Raw genomic sequence first — 26231 nt, 5'->3', positions numbered from 1 at the left:
AAGGGTGCTCTTTTCTGGAGGAAGGGCCCAAAAGGAGGGGGCGGGCTTCGTGCAGCATGTGGACATGAAAACAAAAGTTCCTTTTCCTCCAGATACAACCAGTGCACGAGCCACTGCTGACTTCCGAGACGAAGCCCTGAAGCCCGGGTGCAGGTAGGAGCCCCTGCCCTGCAACAGACACTGCAGGTCTGACAAAAGAAGGAGTTTCCATCCATCCGTGAAACTCTTTCTCCCAGAAGCTGCCACTCAGATCTCTATCTGCTTTCCGGGGCCCAGAGTGGACCAGCGGGCATGTGTCATTTTCCTGGATAGGGGCTATAATGGCAACATTGTGCTGAGGGGAACAAGAGAGGTTTTCATCCAATGACCAGCATTGAGCAGACATTCGAGTAAGGGGTTTGGGGGCGTGCCCTGCACAAAGGAGCTTGGGAGAGGGGCCCTGAGGCGAGGAGAAGCCCCTTGGGCTGGGCTGCATGTCTACAGCAGCACCCACTGAGGGAGGAAAGCACAGAAGCATTGCTCCCAGAACACCTCAATGCAATGTCATTTCCCTCTGCAAATAAATAAGCAAACACACAATCCCAGAGGGTAAATGACACCACCCGCCCCCCCGCCCCAAAGACACATGAATTCACAGACGCCTCCTGAATACTTGAGCATTTACACACTGACTTACTCCACAAGACATTACCACTTCCTAAGTGCCAGGCACTATGCTAAGGATCGAGCAGTAAGACACAGCACCCACCCCTGCAGTGCTTGCAATCCGAGGGCCAGAGAGAGGCACGAAGAGAAGAAGGAAATTCTACACTGATGACCCAATGGAAGCACTGAGACTCACACAGCGACAGAGTCAGCTCAGGAATCCAGATTCGAACCCCCAACCTGTGGTCTTCCAAGGTCTCCTGAGATCAATGTTTGTCTACTCTGAGGCTGGGGCTCAGTGAAGAACGTACCCTAAATACCTAATAAGGAATGTGGACTCTACAGTGAGGGCAAGAGGGAGCCATTGCATATTTTAGGGGGAATCTAACTGGGATCATGGAATGGTCACTCTGGTGGCCAGCGTGGAAGCAGACTTGGGGACAAGGTGGCAAGTTAGAAGGCTAGAGTATGTTTCTCTCACTGGGACAAAGAACCTTTAGCCTCCAAATATTCCTTCCCCATGGCTTCCCAGTTCTACCTGATAAGCTAAGAATGAGGCTGGAGAGTATCATTTGTTTTCACAAGACTGGCAGCATGAGGGAGTTGAAAACTTTCTTCCTGGTATTGTTCCCAGGACTGAATTTTTTTTTTTTTAATATATTTCATTGATTTTTTACAGAGAGGAAGGGAGAGGGACAGAGAGTCAGAAACATCGATGAGAGAGAAACATCGATCAGCTGCCTCCTGCACATCCCCCAATGGGGAAGTGCCCGCAACCCAGGTACAAGCCCTTGACCGGAATCGAACCCGAGACCCTTCAGTCCGCAGGCCGACGCTCTATCCACTGAGCCAAACCAGCTTCGGCCCAGGACTGAATTTAATATCGTTTTCTACAGAGCTGAAGCTCTTCACCCAGAATTCTTTAGAACAGTGATGGCGAACCTTTTGAGCTCGGCGTGTCAGCATTTTGAAAAACCCTAACTTAACTCTGGTGCCGTGTCACATATAGACATTTTTTGGTATTTGCAACCATAGCAAAACAAAGACTTATATTTTTGATATTTATTTTATATATTTAAATGCCATTTAACAAAGAAAAATCAACCAAAAAAAATGAGTTCGCGTGTCACCTCTGACACGCATGTCATAGGTCTGCCATCACTGCTTTAGACAGCACCGGGCAAACCTGGAAGACTTGATACTGAGCAAGAACGAAAGGGAAGACATGAGGCAGATCCTAAAAACCCTTTCCAGGTAGTTGTACTCTTAATAGGGAAACGTGAAGGGGAGGAGAAAACCAGGCACCCACGGCCCCCCTCTCCACTCTCCCCAGTGCTTCCCACCTGACACCCCACAGTCCAGCCAAACCAAATGGTTTTGCAGATATATCCTGCAGTCTTCTATCTCTGTGTCTTTGCTCTTATGTTTTCTCTGCTTGTAATGTTATCTCCTCAATGTAGACTCACCCAAATGTCTGTCTTCCAGTACTGTCACCATGATCAGTAAGAAATTCTTGCTTTGTTTTAATTAACTAAAAAACACTTTATCTCTGCCCAGCCTGTGTGGCTAAGTGGTTAAGCATCGACCCATGAACCAGGAGGTCACAGTTCAATTCCAAGTCAAGGCACATGCCCTGGTGGTGGACTCGGTCCCCAGTGTGGGGTGTGCAGGAGGCAGCCAATCAAAGATCCTCATCATTGTCTCCTTTCCCCCCCCCCCCCCGCCCTTGACAATCCCCTGGCCTCCCCTACCCCCCAGTGTCTTATGTCCATTGGTTATGCTTATATGCATGCATACAACTCCTTTGGTTGAACTCTTACCCACCCCCCTCCTGGGGATTGTCAAGGGTGGGGGGGGGGGGGAGGAGACATATGTAATACTCTTTGTAATACTTTAAGCAATAAAAAAAATTAAAAAAAAATTAAAAAAAAAAAAGATTCTCATCATTGATGTTTCTATCTCCCTCTCCCTTCCTCTCTCTGAAAATCAATTATAAGAACATCATTTTTAAAAAGCACTCTATGCTACTCAGGCAATTTTCACATAATAATTTGTAATTAAATTGTTTTGTACATATTTATTTCCTAGATTGTAGATTACTTGAGATTATTCCTACTTAGTGTTAGTTCTCCCAATAGAAACTTACACAGAGTGCAATAAACATTCTTAAGTGAACTGACGATAAGTGGGTATAGCTTTTAGGGTAACTATAAACTTCATTAAAGGAAAAGTACAGAAAATATATATATATATATATAATTATTCCTTGCCAAAACCCACAAGCAGCCTCCTCACCCATCTCATTCCATTTTCCTGACCACAACCAAGCTGTAGTCAATTTAGTCAACAGTGCCACCAAGTGGACATTATGGGTAATTATCTAAACCAGACTACACCTTCTTTTTAATCCTTAGAACTGTGCGCAGACCATGTTCTCCCGTTTTTTTACATCTTTTCCAGACCAGAGTTCAGTTAATCCATCATATAGATTCTTCTACAGATACATATAAATCCTTCTTAGCCCTCTGACTTTTCTTTCCAATTCTCTGATAAACCTCCAAAGTCTCTGAAAGTTTCTGAGAATTAATCTACCCAAGCCTCCATCTGTTTTTGCAATAGTTATGGTCTCTATTATAAAATTATTTCAAGTGAAATAAATATTATGTTTTTAAAGTATTAACGGGCTAGCCTTGGAACTTAACTACAATTTATAACCTTAATTCCAAGTGTTTCAGAGTTCAAGCAGGGAACTTTTGGAACTTCATCCACTTGTAAATTGTTGGTTGTCTGCTTTAGAATTTAAACTGACCTTTTCAAATTGGAAAAGTGGGCAGGAACAAAGAGGAAGTTGGAAACTAATAATGTTCACATTTTTATAGCTATTTATGGTTTAGAAAGTGGGTTTATATCATCATTTCATTTGCCCTGCGAACAGTCTTGTGAGGCCAGTATGAGGTTTCCCGCAGCACAGACGAGCAAGCAAGCCTCAAAGGCTGAATACTACACATTTAAAAAGCAGCAGAGTAAGACCTCACACACAAGTTTCAGACTTGAATTCCGTTGTTGTTTTTCACTGCACCACATTTCCTCCAAGTGCTCGCTAAACAAACTGCCCAGGCAATTTTGCAAAGCCAACATTCATTTCAACCTACCCATGAAAGCAATGAAGAAAAAAATCCCCAGTCCAGGAAAGGGCAGGATGCTCTTTCTCAGGCCCTTCCTCATCTCTCTGCCTTTGCACAAGGTATTGTTTTTCATTATTATTACTTCACTCCTCTTTCTCACCCTTATTGACACTGGCATAGCACCTGCTCCACTGTCTGGCACTAGAAGCTGCTCAGGAAAGACTTGTCCACTGAAGATGATAACCCCAAAGCCAGGAACTGGGTGGCAGCTGCAGAGAGAGAGGTTTTGATTCCATGGTGGGGGGGAGGGGGCGGGGGAGGCATGCTAACGCCTCGGCAATCTGAAGATGGCCTGGGTGGGAGGTACCATAGCGAGCCCCCCATCACTAATGGAGAACAAGCACCACCTTGGTCCGGGACAGCGGCGCGGAAGAAAGCGCGGCAACCGGAAAATGAGTCCTGCGGCCGAGCGGGAGGGGCGTGCGGAAGGGAGGGCGTGGCACGGGCGTGTGCGGGACAGGGGACACTGCCGGCGGCCCAGGGGGAGGCGAGCTCCGGGTCTATTCCGGAGCGGCGTGGAGGGGCGGGCGGGGGTGCCAGCGGGCATCCTGTCTGGGGGAGGGGACGCACGGAGGGCGCTCCCCGCGGGCGGACTGGAGAGTGCAGCCCGCCCCCCGCCGCCAGCCCCGCCGGAGCCACCGCAACCCGCGCCGACCGCCCCGGCTGCGATCATCGGCGCCATGGACCGAGGCCGGGGTAAGAGGAGCCGCAAAGGCCGCCCTTGCTGCACGGGGCGGGGAAGGGAGAACCGGGCGAACAGGAGGCGAGAGAGGAGGGGGGGGAGGCACCGTGGGGCGGCGGGGCGGGGAGTGGAAGGTCCGGTGCTGCTTGTGCAGGTGCCTCCTGCTGCCCCAGGCAGCCCGGCGTCTGTCGGTCCTGGAGCTGAAGGGTCTCCTGTGTGTAAAACCAGCGTTTCATACACTCAGTCTTAACTTCATAAAAGAATCCCCCCAAGATCCCCGAGTCCGGCAGGCTTTTTCCCTCCGAAGGGTACACTAAGGTTGACAGGTTACAGTCCAGACACACCCCACTGTGCGCCTGGGGGTCGGCCCGGGGAGACGGGAGCCCGCAGCTGCCCAGGGCACTGGGAGGAGAGAGGGCAGGCGCTGGGGGGGCTGAGCCCTGGCTCTGTTCCTGACACGCTGTGTGGCCTTAGCCCGGTCCCTTCTGCTCTCTGGGCTAGTGCCGTAGTCTCCCAGACCCCTTCCTGCTTGAACTCTCGGGGGATGAGTGTATTTGATAGAATTTTCGCAGAAGTGGTGGGGGCTCGCAGAAATTAGACCGGACTTGAGAAAAGAGAGGAGGGGGCTGTGCTTAAGAAAAGGCCTGGACATCTCGAGGAGCATGCGGCTGTAAAGAGGGGGCCTGCTTGGACATGGGGACTGTGTCCAAGGCTGGGACACCAAGGTCCTAAACCCCCACCTCTGGGATCCAAAGAGACCACCGGTGTGAATACACTTGATAAACTAGTGAGTGTGGGGCATTATTATTATTATTATTATTATTATGGTGAAATGGAAAATTCTTCCCCCTCCCTACAATCATCTTACACACTTCCTCCTCTGCCTGTGCGCTGTGCTGAGGCGAGGGGGGGTGGGGGGGGGGAGCGACCAGGAGTGTGGAAGCAATTAGGAGGGCACTGGGGGCAGGGACCTGTGCATGAGCAAGCGTCCGGGCAGCCTCCCCTGCACTCGCAGATAAAGCCAGAGTTCAGAGGGCTGCAGAGGACCCCTGGCTCCCAGTGCAAGATTTATAAAGCAGTTCTCACCAGTCGGTCTGCAAAGAGTATCCACACTTGCCGGGGAGGAAAACGAGAAAGAGAAAAGACGCACCTCTGATGTCCCTCATTCCTCTGTCCCCACCTCCCACCGCCCACATCTAAAGCAGAGCACCGCTCCCCCACCCAGTTACCCCCACAAATGGTCAAATTCCACCCTGTCAGGCCCCAGTACAAAAATCCAGAATTATGGAAAGCAGACTATGTCTTCCTCAGACACCCCAAGGGTGACAATAATTCACTTATTTTTAATGCTTAATAAACAATCGCTTCTCGGCCTTTGGGCTGAGATCAAGTGTAAGTACTTAATAAGCCTCGCTTCACTTCAGAAGGCTCCGGAGCACTCTCCCCAGGAGCTGGACTTCCTGGGAATCTGTTAGGACTCGGAATGTTCCAGGGCTCTGACCCTCTCCCCCACTGCAGGCTTTCCAAGGCCACGTTCCTTCTCCTTCCCCGTTCTCATCACAGTGGGCCATAACTAAGTTATCCAACGACCTGTTAGCATCTGCCTGCCCTGCCCCACTGTGAGCTTCTGGAAGGCTAGAAGTGGATGAGACAATGCCTGGCACACAGTAGGAGCTCACTAACAGCGGTTCAGTTATATGAAACATACTTTTTACAGTGCACCTCAGGTTAACCGTAATGCTGATTTTTTTTTTAAAAAGAGGATGTTACTAAGTCCTCACATCAGAACAGTTCTTTGTGACTTGTAAAGGCTTTCTCAAAATGCCAGCAAAGTAGATGGGGCACACAGGACCAGTTATCTGTCTAGATCAGCCGTGGGCAAACTACGGCCCGCGGGCCGCCGTTTGAAATGAATAAAACTATTGAAAAAAAAAGACCGTACCCTTTTATGTAATGATGTTTACTTTGAATTTATATTAGTTCACACCAACACTCCATCCATGCTTTTGTTCCGGCCCTCTCGTCCAGTTTAAGAACCCATTGTGGCCCTCGAGTCAAAAAGTTTGCCCACCCCTGGTCTAGATCCTTGCTTGTAATTGTCTACCATGGTAAATTATTGCACTTTATTAGCAAAACATGACTAAGTATTAATTAGAATGCAAAATCTGTATGTGCTTTTAAGATAAAACATGAGACTTGAAAAATCATTCCAGCAGACATTCCTTGTGCCTCTGTCCCCAAGAGGGTGTGTGCATACTCTTCCATTGTCAATAAAGGTTTCAGAAGTGCAGGTCGAGTTTCAACCCCATACCTACCATGTGGGGAGGTGGACTGTCATGGCCAGGATATTGTGGAGGAAACCACACTTCTGCATTAATAGCAATATCAACTGAAATCATCAAGCTCTTACTATGCACCAGGCACCACGCTCAGCTTTTTACATGGCTACTCTTGGAACAAGTGGTGGGACAGGGGGTTTGATCAGGCACTAATCACTATTCCCCACGTCATAGGAAAGCAGGCTTGGCAGGTATATTGGACAGCTAGGGTTGCCATAACAAAATGCCACAGGTTGGCTGGCTTAGACAGCAAAAAAGTATTTTCTCACAGTTCAGGAGGCTAGAAGTCCAAGATCAGGATACTACCAGGGTTGATTTCTGGTGAGACCTTTTTTCTGAGCTTGTAGACAATCTGCCTTCTCACTGTGTCCTCACATGGCCTCTTCTCTGCACACACCAGGGGTGGGGAACCTTTTTTCTGCCAAGTGCCATTTGGATATTTATAACATCATTCGAGGGCCATACAAAATTATCAACTTAAAATTCTGCCTGCTATATTTGATCAAACATTTAATTAACTCAACTCTAATGCGTTGGTAGGGCCAGACCAAATGATTTCTTGGGCCTTAGGGGTCCGCAGGCTGGACGGTCCCCACCCCTGCTATAGACTAATACACCACCTTCTATGGGACAAGTAATTCACTTATCCTTATATGAGAATAAAATATGATTACTGATAATACCTATATCTTGGGGTTGTTGTAGATATTAAGTGCATGGGAAATACTTCAAACAATGCCTAGAAAGAACATGGGACCCACTCAATAAATGCTGGCTATTATGATAATTACAATCTTTTAAAATCAAATTTAACATAATAAAATTGTTTTACTTGGATCCTCCATACACTGGTCTGACTCTGATGACACTTTCTGAGTTCTTACTTTGGTCAGCTTTTGTACAACTCAGAGACAGGGTTCAAGTCATGATCTTCTCTGTATCCTGGAGCCCCTGGGTGCTTGTCTCTTGGAAATCCGAGTTCAATAACTGGACCACTATCCAACTGACATTTCTCAGTGTCCATTTTCTCTTATTTATTCTACACATTCATGCCTACTGACTGTGGTTGTTTCTTCACAATTTTGCTTTTGTGAACTTTCCAGTCTTCTCAAGCCATCTTCTCTTTAAGTTCTTTGTTCTAAATTTTCTTGGATTTTCCTTCTTAATGTCCAAGATTATTTCTGATCTGCCTGGCTCATATGAAGTCATTAATTTCCCCAATATTCTTTTCCTTTTCACTTCCCACCTAGTTATATTTCAATTAATCAAATTCAACCCAAGATGGGAGGTTTTTTTGCTGCATTCTATATTCTTTTGGACATCATGGTGTCTACTGAGCAATTCAAGAAATAATTTGAAGCTCTGCTTTTCACTAAGTGAAATTGTTATTGTTCAAGAGATGATAGAGGAACCCATTCTGTGTCTTGCCCTCTGTTGGATCAGCTTTGAGGTGATTAGGAAAGCCACACCTTCCCTATCCATAGCTTCCACTGACCAACTAGCCTGTAGCTACTGTATGATGAGCCTGCCCCCATGGCTATGAATCCCCATACCTCTTCCCTGACATCCGAGTTCATTCTCTCCACCACTTCTATCAGTTACTGTCCTTCTGAAAGGCATACTCATCCATACTTATCTTTTCCATCCAAACATCTGTGAGGTCACCTTTAACAGCCTGGCAACTCAGAACTGAGTGGGTCAGAGAATGGACAAAGTGGGGTTTGAGTGTGACTGCAACTTTTGACCGTGTGATCTTGTATGAATTGGGTAAATTACTTAATTTCTATGAACTCCAGTTCCCTTGCATTTGGAGTGTCATGGGGAAAGCTAGCACTTGTGAAATATTCAATAAATGATAGATGTTATATTTATCAAATATAATTACTTGGATTTTAGCCACACTGTGCAATGGATGCATGTGGTCATATGGTATTTAAGCTCACTCTCTTCCCTGTAGAGGCTTCTGCTGGTCACTGGGCACCACTTCCATTTCCTTGTCCCAGTCATTCTTCCTAGTGTTTGACTTCTCCATTTTAGTCAGGATTTTTTTTCTGCCTCTCCCTCAAATATCAGTTTCAAGCCCCCCTTCTCACGTGGGTGAGCACCCTGCCAAATAAGTTCTTCCCTCCCCACTCTCTGCCAAAAGCATATCATTATTCCATTCTGATCTTTGGTTTGGAAAAACAATCTTGTTTTTGGATACCATCAGCTTCTCATACCCTTCTTACCCTTAAAAAAAAAACAAAACAAACTTGCAACTACACAAAAAATCAATCCCACACACACACATACCCCCGCCACCCCTAAGCATTTTCCTGCTTCCTTTCCTGGCCAAATTTCTCAAATAAATGATCACTCATGGCTTCCTGTTCCTTCCCACACTCCCTTTCATTCCCTACAGTCTCATAGCTAATCACACCTTCTGCTGAAAGCCCACTCTTAAGGGCTACAAATGATTTCTATTTTGTCTAACCTTCACCTATTCGAAGTCTTCTCTCCTGGATTTCTCTGTAGCTCCGTTGACCCTCTACTTTTCTCTAAATGTATTCTCCAACTTTAAAGAGATGGGAAAAGCATGGATTTGGGAATCAAATAAGTCTAGGTTAAATAACTACTGCTGCATCCCTCCAGGAAGCCTTTTCTGCCTCTCCCATCCCCCAATCCCAGGGTTATACGTGCTCATGGCCTCTGCCTCTCCTGCCCTAAGGCAAGTGAAGTGACCCAACTAAGTCTTGTTCCTTAGTCTGTAAAGCAGCAAGAATGACACCCAGCACTAAGAGACTGAGATGTGGTAATATTTGCCCAGCACCTGGCCCATGCTGGGTGCTTACTAATTGTTATGTCCCATATTTCCCTCTGGCTCACTTGCTTTTTCTTCTTTGATGACTCTTGCCCCTCTCTCTCCTCTTATCCCCCCACCACCTCAGCCCACTCTCTACCTGTAGAAAACCAAGCCCTCTAAGAGGGGACTCTCAATGTCCACCTTCAGCCATGAGTTACTCCTGCATTACCTCCTGCTTGTGGTACATTTCCATTCGGAGGTCCCAACTCAACCTCCCAGTGACCCAATTTTGAACTCATTTTATTCACCACCAAATCAGATGACCCTTCCTGTTTCTCTTTTTCTGCTAACAACACCACCACGTGAGCAGCTACTGAAGGAAATGGAGTTGTTTGTGAATGAGACTAAAATTGAAGGGGGGATCTGGGATCAGTCCTGTAGAGAGGTAATAGACTTCAGAAAGCTATTCAAGAAGTAAAACAGAGGCTTAATTTGGGCTAAATCTAGGAGAAGCAGGCAAATGAAGAGTTATCAATAACAGAACTGGAGTTGTTCAGGGACATCATGAAGCAGAGGTTGAATGGCCACAAATCAGAGAAGCCATAGAATGGCTCCTGTGGGACCACAGTAATATATAGGTCAAGAATACCTGTCACTTAATGTTCACAGTGTTTCCATAGAGATGGCCCTTTTGCAAATTATAGAGAATAGGATTTCGAGGAGTGTATACTTCAACCTAAAGCATTTATCTTTTATTTAAATACTAGAAGCCGGTGCACGACATTCGTGCACTGGGGTGGAGGTGGGGCGCAGGGTCCCTCAGCCCCGCCTGAGCCCTTTCTCAGTCCCGGAGCCCTCAGTTGGACACCCTTATTACTGCCACGGAGGCAGGAGAAGCTCCCGCCACCCCACTGCGCTCGCCAGCCCTCAGCCTGGCTTGTGGCTGAGCGGTGCTACCCCTGTGGGAGCACACTGACCACCATGGGGCAGCTCCTGAGTTAAGCATCTGCGCCTGGTGGTCAGTGCACGTCATAGGGGCCAGTCATTCTGCTGTTTGATCAATTTGCATATTACCCTTTTATTATATAGGATACCTTATAACAGAGATTTTAATGGATTTAGGAATTATCTCTGCTTGTGGATGGAATTTGGGAAGAGGGACTGATGCAATTAAAGACAGTTATTTAAAACTATAGATCTGATCATGCTTAAACCCTTCATTAGTTTCCCAATGTTCTTAGGAAATAGGTTACAATCCTTGTGGTGGCCCTCAAGGTCCTTTCCTGGCTGTCACAAACTTATTTTGGGCCCCTGTCCATCTCTTACTGCGGGCTCTCCTCACACTGGCCTTTGTACCTTCACCTGGTTAGCTCCCATTTATCCTTAGCAATCTGCTCAAACATTACTTCCTCAAGGCAATCTTTCCCAGTCTCCAAAGCTACATTTCCCTTTTAAGGTACTCTTAGAACCCTATTTTTCTCATTGGTTGCCATTTTCACAATCACAATTAATTGTGGGATTGAGTTAGCTGTTAATGTGAGCTCTGTGAGAGCAGGGCCCTTCTGACCTGTCCACAGCTCTCTCCAGCACCTAGTTTAGTGCTTGGCACATAGTAGGTACCCAAAAAATGTCTGATGAGATGATGAATAAATGAAACAAGGGGAGAAACAAAATTCACCGAATGGAATTGGATATGGCCCCTTTAAGCTCCAGGATTCTCCATTTCAATGATTCTCATTTTAGGGACAGACACATAAACTTAATCATTATTCATCATTTCCTTTGCCTTCATCCTTTCTACAATAAGACTCTGAGTCCTACTGACTTCTATTGAAAAACACCTTGGATGGTGTCTTCTCCTATATACTGTCATCTCCTATAGGAGCTTCCTCTTTCTACTCTCGCCTTCTCCAGCCTGCCTTCGGGACTACTACTAATTTGTCTACAGCAGCGGTTCTCAAATCCAGCTGGGCTCAGAGCCTACTGAAAATATATCCCACAATGGGTCTGACCAATGGAGCGAGGTTTGGGAATGTGCACTTTTTGCAAAGCTCCTGGGTGAGTCTGATGTCCTTACTGTTCTAATGCGCTGCTTGTACCGTGACCCTTGAACCTGCTCCTACACCTACTGCTCACTCCAGCACTGCCTTTCACCCTTTTCTACCACGTGGGACTCTGGGGTCTGGGTCTGCTACCCAAAGTAGCCTTCTGAAATGTCTCACTTTATCTTTAAAAAGCCAAGCGAATTTTCTACTGTAGTTCATAATATAGGGTGTCCCCAAAAGATGAATGTGCACATTTTGAATAATTATAAAGGCAGTGTTTATTAAAATACATTTCATCTTCAAAATTGAGCCATCAGCTGCTAAAGTGTGTATACATTTTGGGGGATACCCTGTATATCTGAACACACTCCCACCCCAAAAATCTTTGTGCAGTGTTCCTCCAGAGATGCACTGTGTTCCTCCAGAGGCTTCTGCTTCCCTACCCGCCCTGCCTCTGCCATGGCTTATATGAACTCTAGCCCGAGAAGACAAACCCCCCAACAAATGTCCCAGCACACAGTGCCAGAAATGGATCAGGACATGGAAGCAGAAATCCCACATCTTAGTCCTGGCTCATCCATGCACGTCTGCAATATGAGAACATACATTTTCATGAAGCTTTTAACTTTTAGAAGCATTTTCACATTTGCCAGTTCTTCCCATTTCAGCTAGTGTCAGGGGCGCTGAGCATCATAGCATGCTTCGTTCAGAGCCTGGCAGCCTCTGGAGATCACACATGCTCTCACTCAGCAGTCATTCACTGAGGGGGCGGGGGGTGCTATGAGTAAGAAGGAACCTGGGCGATAAGAGGAATTCACACAGAACTGACCACTAAAACCCTTTCTCTGGGGAACCTTCCAGCCCTGTGCTTCTCTCCTGTGGCTTCTCTCAACTCTGGCAAAAGCCCCGGGGAGTGGACAGCTGAAACATTCTTCCCATTGGACAGGTGTAAAAAACGAGGTTTCAGAAGATGACTCTGCTACCCTCCCTCCCTGAAAGAGACTCCCCTGTGAAAACTCCCTGCCACGTCCCCGCTTTCACCTCCTCTCCGACTTTGGGTTACCTCCACCGTCTTTGTTGTTGTTGTTTTACTATATTTTTATTGATTTCAGAGAGGAAGGGAGAGGGAAAGAGAAACAGAAACATCAATGATGAGAGAGAATCATTGATCAACTGTCTCCTGCACACACCCCACCCGGGACCAAGTCCACAACCCTGGCATGTGCCTAGACCAGGAATCGAACCTTGATCTCCTGGTTCATAGGTCGACACTCAACCACTGAGCCACAACAGCTGGGCACTCCACCCTCTTTTAGAAGATTTCACTGCACTAACTGAAATTCCTCCTCCATGTATATATAAGTCCTATGGTCTTAAACTATCTTTTCATGTCATTTCCAGTGTCTAATACAGAGCAGATGTTTAATAATAATAGCCAATGAGTGTCCACCATGACTCAGGCAGTTTACATGTGTATGTCAAGCCATTTAATCCTCTCAACAAGCATGAAGTCGAGACAGTTTAGCCTTATGTCCATAAAACATGCCATTAATTTTATTGCAGGATAAATTCCATCCAAAAATGCTGTGTACAGCTATGAGTTCTGAGTGTCTGTACAGTGTGTAGCTTCTATTTTCTAAAATGACAGATAGGGCGTGCGTATGAATTATCAATATACTAGAGGCCTGGTGCACAGAATTCATGCATGGGTAGAGTCCCTAGGCCTGGCCGGCAATCATGGCCAATCTGTGGGGTGACTGGCAGGGGGGCCGGGGGGGCCCCCTGCTGGCACCTGCCTTGGCAGGTCTGGCACCGCCCACTTGCCAGCCCTGCCCCCTGCCGCTGCCACAGGTCGCCTCTCTCTGCAGGAGGCAACTGGCAGGGCGATCGGGAGGAGGGGGGGAGGCGCTGGCCTGCTCGCTGGCCAGCCCTGCCTCCTACCACTGCCACCGCCGGTCACCTCCCTCTGCAGGGTGATGGGCGAGACAATCTGGGGGGGTGGCCGCTGGCACCTGCCTTGGCTGGCCTGGGGCCTTGCAGGTTGGAGGCACCTCCTGCATTGAGCATCTGCCCCCTGATGGTCAGTACACATCATAGCGACTGGTCATACACCCATCATTCTGCCATTCAGTCGATTTGCATATTAGGCTTTTATTATCCACTAGAGGACCGATGCACAAAATTCATGCAAGAGTGGACCTTCTTTCCCCGGCTGCCAGCACCAGCTTCCCTCTGGCACCCGGGATCCGAGCTTCCCTCTGGCACCCGGGATCCGAGCTTCCCTCGCAGCCCTGGCTTCATCTGGAAGGTTGTCCAGAAGGAAGTCTGGTCTAATTAGTATATTATACTTTTTGCCGGAGGGAAGCCCAGGTCCTGGGTGCCAGAGGGAAGCTGGTGCATGAGAGCAGCGGCTCTCACAGCGGGCAGGGTAGGGCGTGAGCTACGAGCGGCAATGGGCAGGGCGGCCAGCTGAGGCAAGCGGAAGTGAGCTACTCACGCACAATTTTGTGCGCGCTGGGCCTCTAGTATATATATATTCAGTGTCCCCATTTTACAGATGAAGAAGGTTAGAAAGGTTTATTTACCCACCCTGCCTACCTCCAAACCTAAGTCCTTTACCATTGCTTTCTATTGCTTCCCCATGAATGTTGGAGAGTCATTCCCAGGTCAGTTATATGAAGGGCTTGTTAGAGAAACTGCAAGGACCTATCAGGTAAATATTTCAAAGTAGGGGCAGGGAGGCTGCCAAGAAACAGGGGAGAGAAAAGCGATCTGAACAATAGGGCCAGGCAGCTGCCAGTGAGATCTGATTTCTTAGCCTTCACATTACTGCTCTGGCCGTAGGAGTTCTGGTATTTAGAATTCAAGAAGCTCTGAGCCTCCTGGAATTAACAAAGAGGCTGCCTCCAAAGGGCCCAGGCAGGGTTTGTGCTCCATCTAAAATTCCATTCGGGAATCCCAGCCGCACCCAGGTCAAGGTGGAGGTGCAGAGCCAGCCCGGCAGGACTCTTCTCCCTGACACAGTTGTCAGGCTGTGGTGGGGGCAGAATGTGGCAGCACTGCAGTCATTCCAGCTCTGACAGCAGGTCCCGCAGGAGGCGAGCTCGGGCTTTTTATAGCCCTCTAGGAACCAGGGAAAGCTGATCTCCTGAGAGGGAGAGGTGGGCGCGTGCCTTTTCCAGGCACCATTCCCTCAGCTGTGTAGTCCCAGGGTGGGGGTCACGGCTAAGTGAGCAATGCAGGGGCGAGGGAGTGAACCTGCACTCACTGCCCAGGAGACGGGGATCCCAACCTAACCAGTTCCTTGAATCCCTTCCTTGTGCTTCAGTTTCTTCACCTGTCAGGTCGAAGTATTATAGTGCAGGGATCTGCACACCTCAGGCCATGGACTGACTCCAGCCTGCCACCTCTTTTTGTAAATAAAGTTTTATTGGAACACAGCCATGCCCATTCAGTATGCATTGTCTATGGCTACTTTCTCACTACAATGGCAAAGTTGAATAGTTGTAATAGTGGTCATGTTTGGCCTGCAAAGCCTAAAATATGTGCTGTCTAGCCCTTTAAGGAAAAGTCTGCCAGTCCCTGGATTAGAATGTAGAGTTGGGCGTGTCTGTGTGGAGCACCGTGGTGAGTAGGATTCTGAGGGTGTGTTCAGACTGAGGAATGAAGCATTGTCCTTAGACATTACAAAAGTTTGTATTCAAGAGCAGCGTTGGCAGAAGGCCATTTACCAGTGCTTTTTGAACAACTTTTAGCCCCAGAATCCTTTTGCAAACAAAATCTTAAGCAATAGAGCTGCTTTGGGTGAAGTAGAAATGAGAACTCTGAGTACAGCCCACTGCATCCCTCCTACTCCCAAGGCAGCCCCTAAGGAAGCTACACAGATGCCCTAGCTTCATCAGAACAGCATTTGAAAACCACCTATCTCATCCTAGGCCCCTCATTTTACAACTGGGGAAACGGAGGCCCAATGGGCAGCATGTTGCCTAAGGTCACATGATCAGCTCCCAGTTGGCTTCCCACGGCACCACTAATGTGGTCGGTCATAAGGTATCAGTAGAGCACAGACATATCTCTGTTGTGGAGAAAAAACCTGTCCACTGATTTGCGGGCTCAGAGCTGCCTCTAGTGCAGTGGTTCTCAACCTTCCTAATGCCGCGACCCTTTAATACAGTTCCTCATGTTGTGGTGACCCGCAATTTCATTGTTACAAATTGAACATAATTAAAGCATGGTGATTAATCACAAAAACAATATGTAATTATATATGTGTTTTCCAATGGTCTTAGGCGACCCCTGTGAAAGGGTCGTTCGACCCCCAAAGGGGTCGCGACCCACAGGTCCAGAACTGCTGCTCTAGTGCATGGGTGGCCATGACATGCCCTCACTGACCCAGCAGCCCACAGGGGTTCAGGGCTGGGGCTTGACCAGGACACATTGCCGATACCTGCTCATGCTTCACAGTGGTTTGGTCAAGGTTTGGGAGCCTTTTATCTGAGGACCAACAGAGCCAAAAAAATAAAAATTGAATTGGACCATATTTTTTTAATTTCATTGATACCAAGACATGTTTTTTAAAAATCTGAATATCTCTGGCGCTTTCCCTCTCAGGAGCATGCTGGGGCCTTTCTCTTCCCCCTCTTGTTACCCCCAGGCGCCTCGCCTTTGCCTTCTCCCTCCTAAGCTTCTTTTGCTTCTGTAACTTGTTTCCAGAGCCTGTGCAGCCCAGCTGACTCACCCCTACCACCTCTATAATTTTCTAAATAAACTTTCGCTTATAATTTGAAAAATCAGAACATAGCTTATAAATGATACATTGATTTGTTCCTCTTTCTGTGTGTTTTTTCCCAAAAAGCTGTTTTTCAGTAGATAAAACATCTTAAAACCAGTGGCATCTTAGAATGGAGAAATTATGATAATTTATGCTAAAGCTTTCTTTTGAAGATGGAATCAGATTTATTCATTTGTAGAATAAATATTTATTCTTCCTGCCCATTCTTGTTGAAGGGTTTGCTGAGAGCAGATCCAGCTGATAAGAAACCAAGGGGTTTTTTTTTTTTTAGCTCCACTTGAACCAAGAAGAAAACGGATCTAGGAGTGTGCTGGGAAGCCAGAGGCGGGTCACATTTCCTCACCTCTCACCAGCAACCAGGTGCAGCTCTGAGGGGTTATAGAGGAGAAACTCAGGGTCCCTGTACCCTGGGACCTCCTAGTGAGGCAGAGAAAGTAAGACTTGGTCACTAGTGTCTATGGCATGAACTCATACCTGGTCATTGTCCATCAAAGAGAATATATAAAAATACCAGAGGGCTCAAGGGACACTTTCTAGCCAGGAGCCTCAGAAGCACTGGAGAGGTGGCATTGCAGGTGGAGGAATGGCAGACTGGAAGAAAGTCCCGGAAACGTGCTGAGGGTGCAAGCCGGGTCAGCGTACCTACAGCCCGGGGAAGCAGGGACAGGTTAAATGGAAGCTCTGAAGTCCTTCCCAAGAGAGGGGCCTTATCCTCCAGGTCCTTGACTGGGTGTGCCCCCGGCCCTGAGAGCCTGTGGTCGCTTGGTTTGTAACTAATAATAGAGACAGCATAATGTGGGAGCTGAGTGCTGTGGCTCTGGTGTCAGGTTGCCCGGGTTTGAATCACAGTTCTCCTTCCACTTAATCCTGAGTCTGAGTTTCTTCAACTAAAAATGGAGATGATAATCTCCTGCCTACCGAGGGCGAGTAACTGGATTCATGCAAGGAAAGCGCTCAGCACTAGGAAGCATTAAAAAAAAAAAAAGCTGATGCTTAAAATACAGCTTTGTCAATGATCGCCTTTCTTACGGAATTAGAACGGAATCCAAGTTCTCTCGGTAACACTTTCCCTCGGCTTCTGGCTTCTCCTGGACGGCCCATCCAAAGGATGGGATTACAAAGGAGTTGGGGATAAACCACAGGGATCGCACGCATGGAACTTTCTTCACCTGTGTCAGAGCGGGAAATGATGTCTGGCCCTGGGGAGTTCTTGCTGAGGTGTGAGCAGGTGGGGGTTATGCTGAGTGTTGCCATTTGGGGAAATAATTGAAGCCAGCAGTGAGCTCACCTCAGAGTAGAAAGGGGGAGCTTGGAAAGAGGCGACCAGTTAGGAGCTTCAGTAAATATTGCAGGTGAGCAGCAGACTATACAAGATTAACTGGCCTTCATGTTTCAGTTAAGAACAGGAGAGAGAAAACTTCAAACTGTCCATTTTTAACCGCGTTCACTGTGGAGAATGGTTGGTCTAATGAAGGCATTTGTCTGGGGCTCTTCAAGACTCAAGACATTCATTCCTAGGACCTTCAACCATCATTTTCTTGATCCCCATCCCTAGTCCTGGAGGCAGGATTCGCCCCAGGATGGCTGGGCTCCCTAGGAACTGGATTCCTGGCTTCCTGGCCCAGAACCAAATCCAGGGTTAGCAATGAGAGGCTTTGGCAGGTGAGGGGAGAGGAGGGAGAGAGGGACTTCTTACCTGGGCAGCAGTCAAGGTGGCCATTCTGAATCTGACCTTTAGCCTCCCACCTGGAACATTTAGGCTAACCCTGGGTGATGCTTGAATCCCCTGTGACTGCCAACAACATCAATAGTAACAGCCAAACTTTACAGATGGACTCTTGTGCTCGGCACAATGCCTAACACTCCGTACATTATCTCCCCTTCTGCTCACCTCAGCCTTCTGAGGTCAGTGCTCTCATTATCACAATTCTCATGTTAAAATGAGGTGACATCACCTGCCTGGGGTCACTGGGCTAGGGAGGGCAAGTCCCAGGTTTGATTCTGGGTGTTTTTCACCCAGTCACCCAGTGTTTTAACTACCCACTGTTCTGATTAAACTCTTGGAAGGGACATCTGCTTCTTCTTGGTTCAGATTTCTGCCCTCCAGTGCCCCCGGTGGCCTAGTGCTCCACCCTCCCCCTCCACCCCCTACACACATGAGCCCTTCTGCTCTTGGAGACAGTTGTCATAGGCAGGATTTACAGCCCTCTCCCTAGTCTGCGATCCTTTCTCTGAATTTTGGGTTGTCAATTAATCCCTCCCCAGTCACCTATTATATACTGTGCAGGGCACTGGGTAGCAGTGGCAGATATTAAATCAGGCATCATCTCTGCCCCCATGGGTTCACAGTTTAATGGAGGAGAACAAGTCATCTGCTCTGAAGGGTGTAACAGGATGACCTCACCTGTCCAGGAAAGCAAGATGGACCACCTGGAGCAGTGGTCCCCAATGCCCCACAGAGGGGCAATTTGATTTTTAAGGGGGGCAATTCGAGAATGAGTTATTAACAGTGAATTTTTTGCATTTCTTATGGTTCTAGGGGCCTCATATACAGTATATAAATATATATTGGGACATACTTATGTATTTCAGTCTCTATTACTAGTATATGTTTTGAAACTTTATTTGCTATTTTTTCATATCACTTCATATTATTACTAGAGGCCCGGTGCACAGAAATTTGTGCACTCGGGAGGGTCCCTCAGCCCGGCCTGTGCCCCCTCGCAGTCTGGGACCCCTCAGGGGATGTCCACCTACTGGCTTAGGCCCGCTCTCCGGAGGGATCGGGCCTAAGCGGGAAGTCAGACATCCCTCTGGCAGCCCGGAAGCCCTCAGGGGATTTCCACTTGCCAGCGGGGAGCAGACCTAAGCTGCAGTCAGACATCCTTAGCGCTGCTGAGGAGGCTGGAGAGGCTCCCACCACAACCACTGTACTGGCGTCTGCCCCCTGGTGGTCAGTGTGTGTCATAGTGACCAGTCATTCCCAGTCGTTCTGCTGTTAGGGTCAATTTGCATATTACCCTTTTATTATATAGGATTATTAAGATTTTCTTAGCGATTTCTTCCTCAGTACTTCAACTGTCCTTTTGTTCTTTTATTTTTCTCTTTCATAGATGCCATGTTTTTTGGAAGCTTATTTAGACCAAGTTAATGGCCTTTTAGGCTTCCTCCACATGAATAGGAGTTCACTTTTTGAATAATTATGTCACGGGGGTGGGGAGGAGGCATCAGGATTTTAGAGATGCTTAGGTGGGGCATGGCCAAAAAGTGGTTGGGAATCACTGACCTGGGGGAAGTGGTATCTAAACCAACTCCCAAGGATGAGTTGGGAGTAGGAGAAAATTTAAATAACAATAATCAACTTGGTATGTATCCGAAACTGCTCTAAGCACTCTATATATTACCTTACTGGGTCCACATGACAACTCTATAAAGTGTGTAGTTATTACTAACCCCATTTTGCAGATGAGGAGACACAGAGAAATTAAGTAACTTGCCCAAGCTAGTAGTGGATAGCAGCTGAAAACCATGCAGAGGAAATATTGTGAAAAAGAACAATGGGGTAGGTGGGGTCTCAGATATTGAAAATAGGTAAGAAATTAAAAAGTCATAATTTTTAAAAAGACCCATCAAACATAATGAAGATAAATATATACTATGTTCCCTGAAGTATCTATTGATGATTTTCTGGTTCTTTATAACACTGAGGTTTCTATGGGCTGATCATCAACCTAACTTTTCCTTTCAGAACAGGGATTCTGTTTATTCTCATCTCCTGAATCCTACACAGGTTCTATTGTTTGACTACAGAGAGGGGAGCAGATAGCACAATATACTATTAACCACAATTTACCAATTTACAAAACTTCACGGTACAGTGTGCTCTCACTTTTCACAGATTTGAGTATCACAATAGGCCTGAAAGGTAGGCAGGGCAGCTATCATCACCCACTTTAATGTGAAGGAAACTGAGACACAGAGACATGAAGCCATTTGCCCAAGGCCACACAACCAGTAAGTGTGGAGCTGCTGCTGGAGCCTGGGCTTTTGACTGTAGCTCCTGTGTTCTGTCCTCTACACCAAAACAAGGTGTACAGTGGGAGCCAGAAAGATTCAAACCTGGTCCCTATGACCGCCAGAAAGCTCCTTAGCTCACTAGGCTTCAGTTGCTTGTCAGTAAAACTGAGATGAGAAGAGCTCCTATGGATTGCCACAAAGATTAAATGAAGTAGTAGGCACAGAAGATTAGGCACGGAGCATGTTCCCACCATGGAATGTCACGCAAAACAGTAAGTAAATGCAATGACAGGCAACAACTGGATAACTCTTAGTATAGTAATAGTAAAGAAAAAGGTCACAAAAGGTTACCTACAACATTATGCCCTTTTAAAAAGGGAAGAACAATTAAAAATGTTTACAGATACGTCTGTTGCAATGACACAATAGACAAGGGAAGGCAGGAGTGTGAAGAATACAGCATTTAAGATGGCAGCTAGGTTGGTGGGGAACGCAGAAGTGTGGGATCACAGTGGGATGTAAGATACCGTCCAGATAGTGGCTTTTGCTTTGAATAGTAGGTTCATGGGTGGTTTACCACATTAGCAAAAATAACGAAGTAAATAAATAACCATATGTAAAAAGGAGTAATAATGACAGTGTCTCATAAAGCAAGAATTAGGATTAACCCAATTTTTGTCTACGTGAAATCCTATTTATAAAAAGAAATAAAAGGGTCAGAAACGGTGCCCAGTGTTCAATAAATGTCCTCTGTCGTTCTTGGATATCATTATTATGCGCAGTATCTGCATACCCCTGGCCAGCTGTTCTTGATGTCTGCCCCAGGCTATTGGTCAGATGGGTCCTCAAACTCAAACTTCTCAGAAACAGAAAGCCCAGCCCCAGGTAGGCCTCAGGCCAGGTGCCTGTCCTGTGAGCGGACACCATGGGGAGCGGTCATGAGGTGCTCACTCTTGGGTTCAGCAAGCTGTGGGGGTTGGGAATCCCTGTTAGGAGAAGAAGGCCACAGGGATTATAATGCAACCATAGGAAGCTTAGGCGCTAGAGTTAGGTCTGCGTTTGAATCTTGGTCCTGTTATCTATGTGGCTTTAGATCTCAGAGCCTCACTTGGTTCCTGTGTAAAACAGGGCAAAAGCAGTATCTACTTCACAAGGTCATTACCAGGATTAAATGAGGTAATCAACACAAAATGTTTAGCACAACATCTGGAACATCACTTACGATCTCAAAAGCACTACCTGCTTCATCACTGGGTCTCCCAGGCCACTCCTGGGACTGCTTGTTTCCCAGCTTCGGTGAGGGAGGTGGTGCAGACGCTGAAAGTGGAAACAGCTGCCATGTTGTGTGGGGGGTGAATGTGTGTGTCACAGTTTTCCACTTCCTCCTGGAACCATTTCCTTTGTCAACTAAACAGGGAGGAATCCACAGACAAAGGAACAATTCTGGGAGAGCCCAGTCCCACAGCCTAAAGTTATTTCCTTAGAGGTCAGTGGCTTGCCCCACCCCCTCCTGTCTAAAAATGCTCCTTGAAGAGGGAGCTAGGATTCCTGGTGCCCAGGCCTGAGAAACCAGGTGCCCGGAGTGAGGGCGCTGCTGGTGGATGACAGGAGCGAGGCAGAGCTAGAAAGGCCACTAAGATGCAGGGCTTTCACTGACCCTGTCACCCTGCACCACCACCTGCTGCCCCACTGACCTGTGACCTCCCTGTCTTCCAGTAGGTGAGAGAACTGTACTACTCTACTATCCCTAATTATAATCCCCACGGTTGACAAACTCTTTCCTAGCCATTCCCAATGCCCCCTGGCACAGACCTACACATGGGGATTCTACACCCCTCATTACAGAAGAGGAAAATGACACTTAGAGGAGCTACTGACGGATCCCAAATTCGACACTAGTAAGTGGCAGGAGTTAGAACCCAAACCAGATCCTTATGCCAAATCCCAAATCTTCCAACTTTTCTTTACCACCTCCCTTCCTTGGGATTTTGTTTCTGTCCCATGGAGTCAAACTTGTACTATTCTCTTCAGCATAAAGGATATTCAGTTTCCTGCCAGGGCTTTAATTAACACACACAAAAGTCTTCCAAGGTGACCTGGCTCCCCCTTGCCCTCCCTCACACCAGCGCTATATTTAACTCCTGGAAAGCAGTCGGCACTGAGGCATTGGCTTTGCAGCTGGGATTTCTTTGCTACTCTTTTTTCATTCTCCTCCAGCCCCATGAACCAGTGTCTCCCCTGTATACTCTGAGACAACAGGAAGTGTTTGTTTTTGTGATCAACAATGCTAGTCCAACCAGTGTGGTCCCCTCCAATGGCCTTCTCTTGGGCTTAGAGAAGTGCTTGTAAATTCAAAGGAAGGAAGTGGGATGTCCCCGTGGCTCCAGATGGGTAGATCTGCAGCAACTTGGAAGAGACCGTGGGCAGGGGAAGGAGAGATTTCTGCACCCCTGAGGTGAAGGGGCAATTCTACTGGCCTCGCCTGTATGGCTGGGGCTTCTCGGCTGCTTTACCCAGAGCTGGACATAGACAAAAGTAGCCTCCTGAAGGAGCATGGGGGGAGGCATCCCTTAATAGCTCCTCAATATTCTTCCCATTCTGCAATCCTCAGTTCCCACACCTACAAAATGGGCTAGCCCACCTTGCCATAAGAATGAAATTATCGCTCTGGCCAGTGTGGCTCAGTTAGCTTGGTGCAGTCCCGTGCACCAGGAGGTTGCCAGTTTGATTCCTGGTCTAGGGCCCATGTCTGGGTTTCAGGCTCGATCCCCAGTTCAGGGTGTGCAGGAGGCAGCCAATTGATTTTGTGCTCTCACATTGATGTTTCTCTCACTCTCTCTAAAAATCAATAAACTATTTTTTTAAAAGAATAAAATTATGTAAATAATACATGTAACTCTCTTAAAGCAGAATATGACCTACATGATAATTATGGAAGAGTAATGTAAATAGCTAACATGTATTGAGTACTTAGTATGTGCCAGACACTGTTCTAGGCACATGCTCATGTATTAGGGCCCACTCACACTGATGAGGTGGTATATTCACAGGTCACCGATGATGTACATGAGGAATGGGGCGGTTTTGTGAGTGTCCCAAAGGTACACAGCTAGGAAATGTGGAAACAGGACTTGAACTCGAGTAGTTTGGGTCGCTCAGTGTATGTTAGTTTTAATTTCCTAATTTATATGTTAAGATTAAAATCCACCAACTACAAAATGGGCATCGCTAAATAATGGGCAGCCATACCCACACGAGGGATACAGGTTCAACCAAAACAGGGTTTGGGGAGCTTAGCCAGTTAGTTGGGCTTCTGGTTCCTTTTGTTACCCAGGGCTCTTGATTCTTCTTTTTTCTTTTTCTGAGCATCTTTTTACTATGCTGAGCCACTGTGAGGACAGGCATGGTTTTCAAATCACATTAACTAGTCATTATACTTTATCAGCTCTGAAGAAAAGTTTGCTTCCAGAATTCATTCATTCCACAAATACTTAAGCACTTCTCCGTGTCAGACACTAGCGAAAGCAGGCACTATTCCTGCCCTCAGGGAGTTCAGGCTCATGTAGGGGAAACGGACATTAATCGAAGAAAGACGTAAGTAAATATAGCATTTCACCATGAAAAGTACCACGGTAGAATGATGCTACGATAGCATAAGTGTAGGGGAGCGGTTGTGGTCCGGAGGACAGGGAAAGTTTCCCTTAGGAAGTCAGAAATTAATTGAGAGCCGAAGGGGGGTAGTACTGGTTTCAGGAGAAGGGAGTTCTGACAGGCAGAGGGAATAGCATATACAAAAGTCCTGGGTTAGGAGGCTGAGGGGCAGAGCATGAAGGCAGCCTTGAGGGAGGTCTCTTTGGAAGGGCTGCAGGGTTGGCAGGCCCAGGAGAGGTTCCTCTGCCTTTCCTTCCCCCACCAAGCATGGAGGTCACACCTGCTGAGTGTGCTGCTTTCCTTTCCAGGGCGACTCGCCCTCCACTGCTGTCATGGGTCATACCTCATTGATGTGCTAGGTCGTTAACACGCAGCACACAGAGGGTCATCTCTAAAGTCATGTTCAAAAATGTCTTAAGTAGTGCACTAGTTCTTTCTCCGGGGCAGGAGCCTTTATGAGATGGAAATTGGGTTATTTTGCTTTGCTGTTTGGAAATGAGAAAGGAAAATTAAATAAACCAAAAGAAAAATTGTAGGCCCTGCATAAAACCACATTCTGACAACTCTTCCTAGTTTCCAGCTTTAAACCATGCTGCTTGCCTTTCCTCTGATTATGAGAACAAAGAAGGATGAGTTATCTTTGTCCTAAAGATGCTTGCCAAGTCGTGAGGTGGGGAAAGGAGAAATTGTGATTCCTCCTACTGCTTTGCAGTGACTGAAATCCTAACTTGAAAGCTTTTCCAAGCATTTCTGTAAATTCCAGGCTAAAAGGTGACCAGGGTGGAATCTGAAGTCAGAGTGCTCTCTGAGCCTACCTAGTAGGAAGCAAAACAAAGGTTGTTATTCTGTGGTTTGCTGACGTTTAATTTATTCACTTCTCTCTTGTCATGCAAATTACACTCATTACCTTTGGGTTCTCTAAATGAATCCGCTTTCCCTGCACTGGATCTGCACTGGCAGTGAGGAGCCTCTGGCTTGAGGGTTTCACTCTCAGGCCGCATCAGGGGTGTGGGCTGGGGATGCGGTCCTGGCAGCAAGGGAGAGTGCTTTCCTGCCTGTGGCTTAATTTCTGCTCTATACCTTTTGATTTCAGTTACGTAGGGAGGGTGAAGAAGCAAAGAGAAAACTGGTGTTAGCCTTGGTTGGGTATTCACCAGGAACAATAAGCACTTTGTGGCCTAATCTTAGATGTATTTTTAAATACGTTTCTAATTTTATTTGGCGAACTTTTTTGCATCCCAGAGAACTATTATCGCCCATCTTGGGTTTCTGTGCTGGCCTGTCCCACATAGTGAAAGACTGAAGACTTATAAACAATGATTAAACCATTTCTTCCTGTGTTTTTTCCTCATTGGGATTCACTGTATCTCCCCAAGGCTCAACTAAACCAAACAAGATCAATGAAATTTATTCGTGGCTCTAAATAAACTTCAGACATAAAAGACAGCCCTGTCCTTGATGCCCCCGCCTGCACTCAGAAAGCAGAAGTGATCTGTGCCAGGAGCGACGGGAGGCGTGGATTAGGGGTTGGTGAAGGAGATCTTTCCTGGCGGGACGGCAGGAACAGATTTCTGGGTTGCGTTACTGTCCCTCCAACTGGAAGATGCAGTCCCCTCACCTGACATGGAGGGGTCCTCAGAAAGTGAGCACTGAGGGAAGTGGATCCACTGCCATAGGCACCCCAAGCTCAGTGTCGGGCCCAGGGCTGGCAGAGTCCCCCGATGTCCTCTTGCCCCAGCTCCCCCCTCCCCGTGCCTACCACTGCACCTGAGGCTGCCGGAGCCACATATGGATGAACAGAGCACCTGCTGGGTGCCCTGAACGCCACAAGCATCGCTTCATCCCGTCCCCACGATGGCCGTGGGAAGCAGCTACTGTTACTGCCCACACTGTTTGCAGGCAAAGAATTGGAACCTTAGTAATGTTAAGGCGTTTCCCCAGAGGCCCACACTGTTCTGGGAAGCGGCAGAGCTGGGAAGGGGCCCAGGTGGTGCCCAGCGTTGCTCCTCTATGACTCTTCTAAGCTTCAAGCTTGGTGCGGAGGTAACACCAGGTACTTTCATTTTCAACTGGTTGTGTGACCATAACTAAGT

General features: G+C 47.2%; 1 protein-coding gene across 7 annotated transcripts in view; it reads left to right on the top strand.

Annotated features, from left to right (window-relative positions):
- Positions 1–4306: 4306 nt before the first annotated feature.
- The window catches only part of AFAP1L1 (actin filament associated protein 1 like 1), a 59439-nt gene continuing 37514 nt past the window's right edge, over positions 4307–26231 (top strand). For all 7 annotated transcript variants that reach the window (XR_004968218.1, XM_036313205.1, XM_036313203.1 and 4 more), the window contains exon 1: positions 4307–4526. Coding sequence is in view for 6 of the 7 variants with exons in the window: in XM_036313205.1 (XP_036169098.1) it covers positions 4511–4526 (16 nt within the window). In the remaining variant the exon portion in view is untranslated. The remainder of the gene's footprint in view (positions 4527–26231) is intronic.

Source organism: Myotis myotis, unplaced genomic scaffold (genome assembly GCF_014108235.1).
Source record: "Myotis myotis isolate mMyoMyo1 unplaced genomic scaffold, mMyoMyo1.p scaffold_m19_p_6, whole genome shotgun sequence".
NCBI classification, from domain to species: Eukaryota; Metazoa; Chordata; class Mammalia; order Chiroptera; family Vespertilionidae; genus Myotis; species Myotis myotis.
Note: the sequence above shows the minus strand (reverse complement) of the source record. Positions and strands in the feature narration are given on the sequence as shown.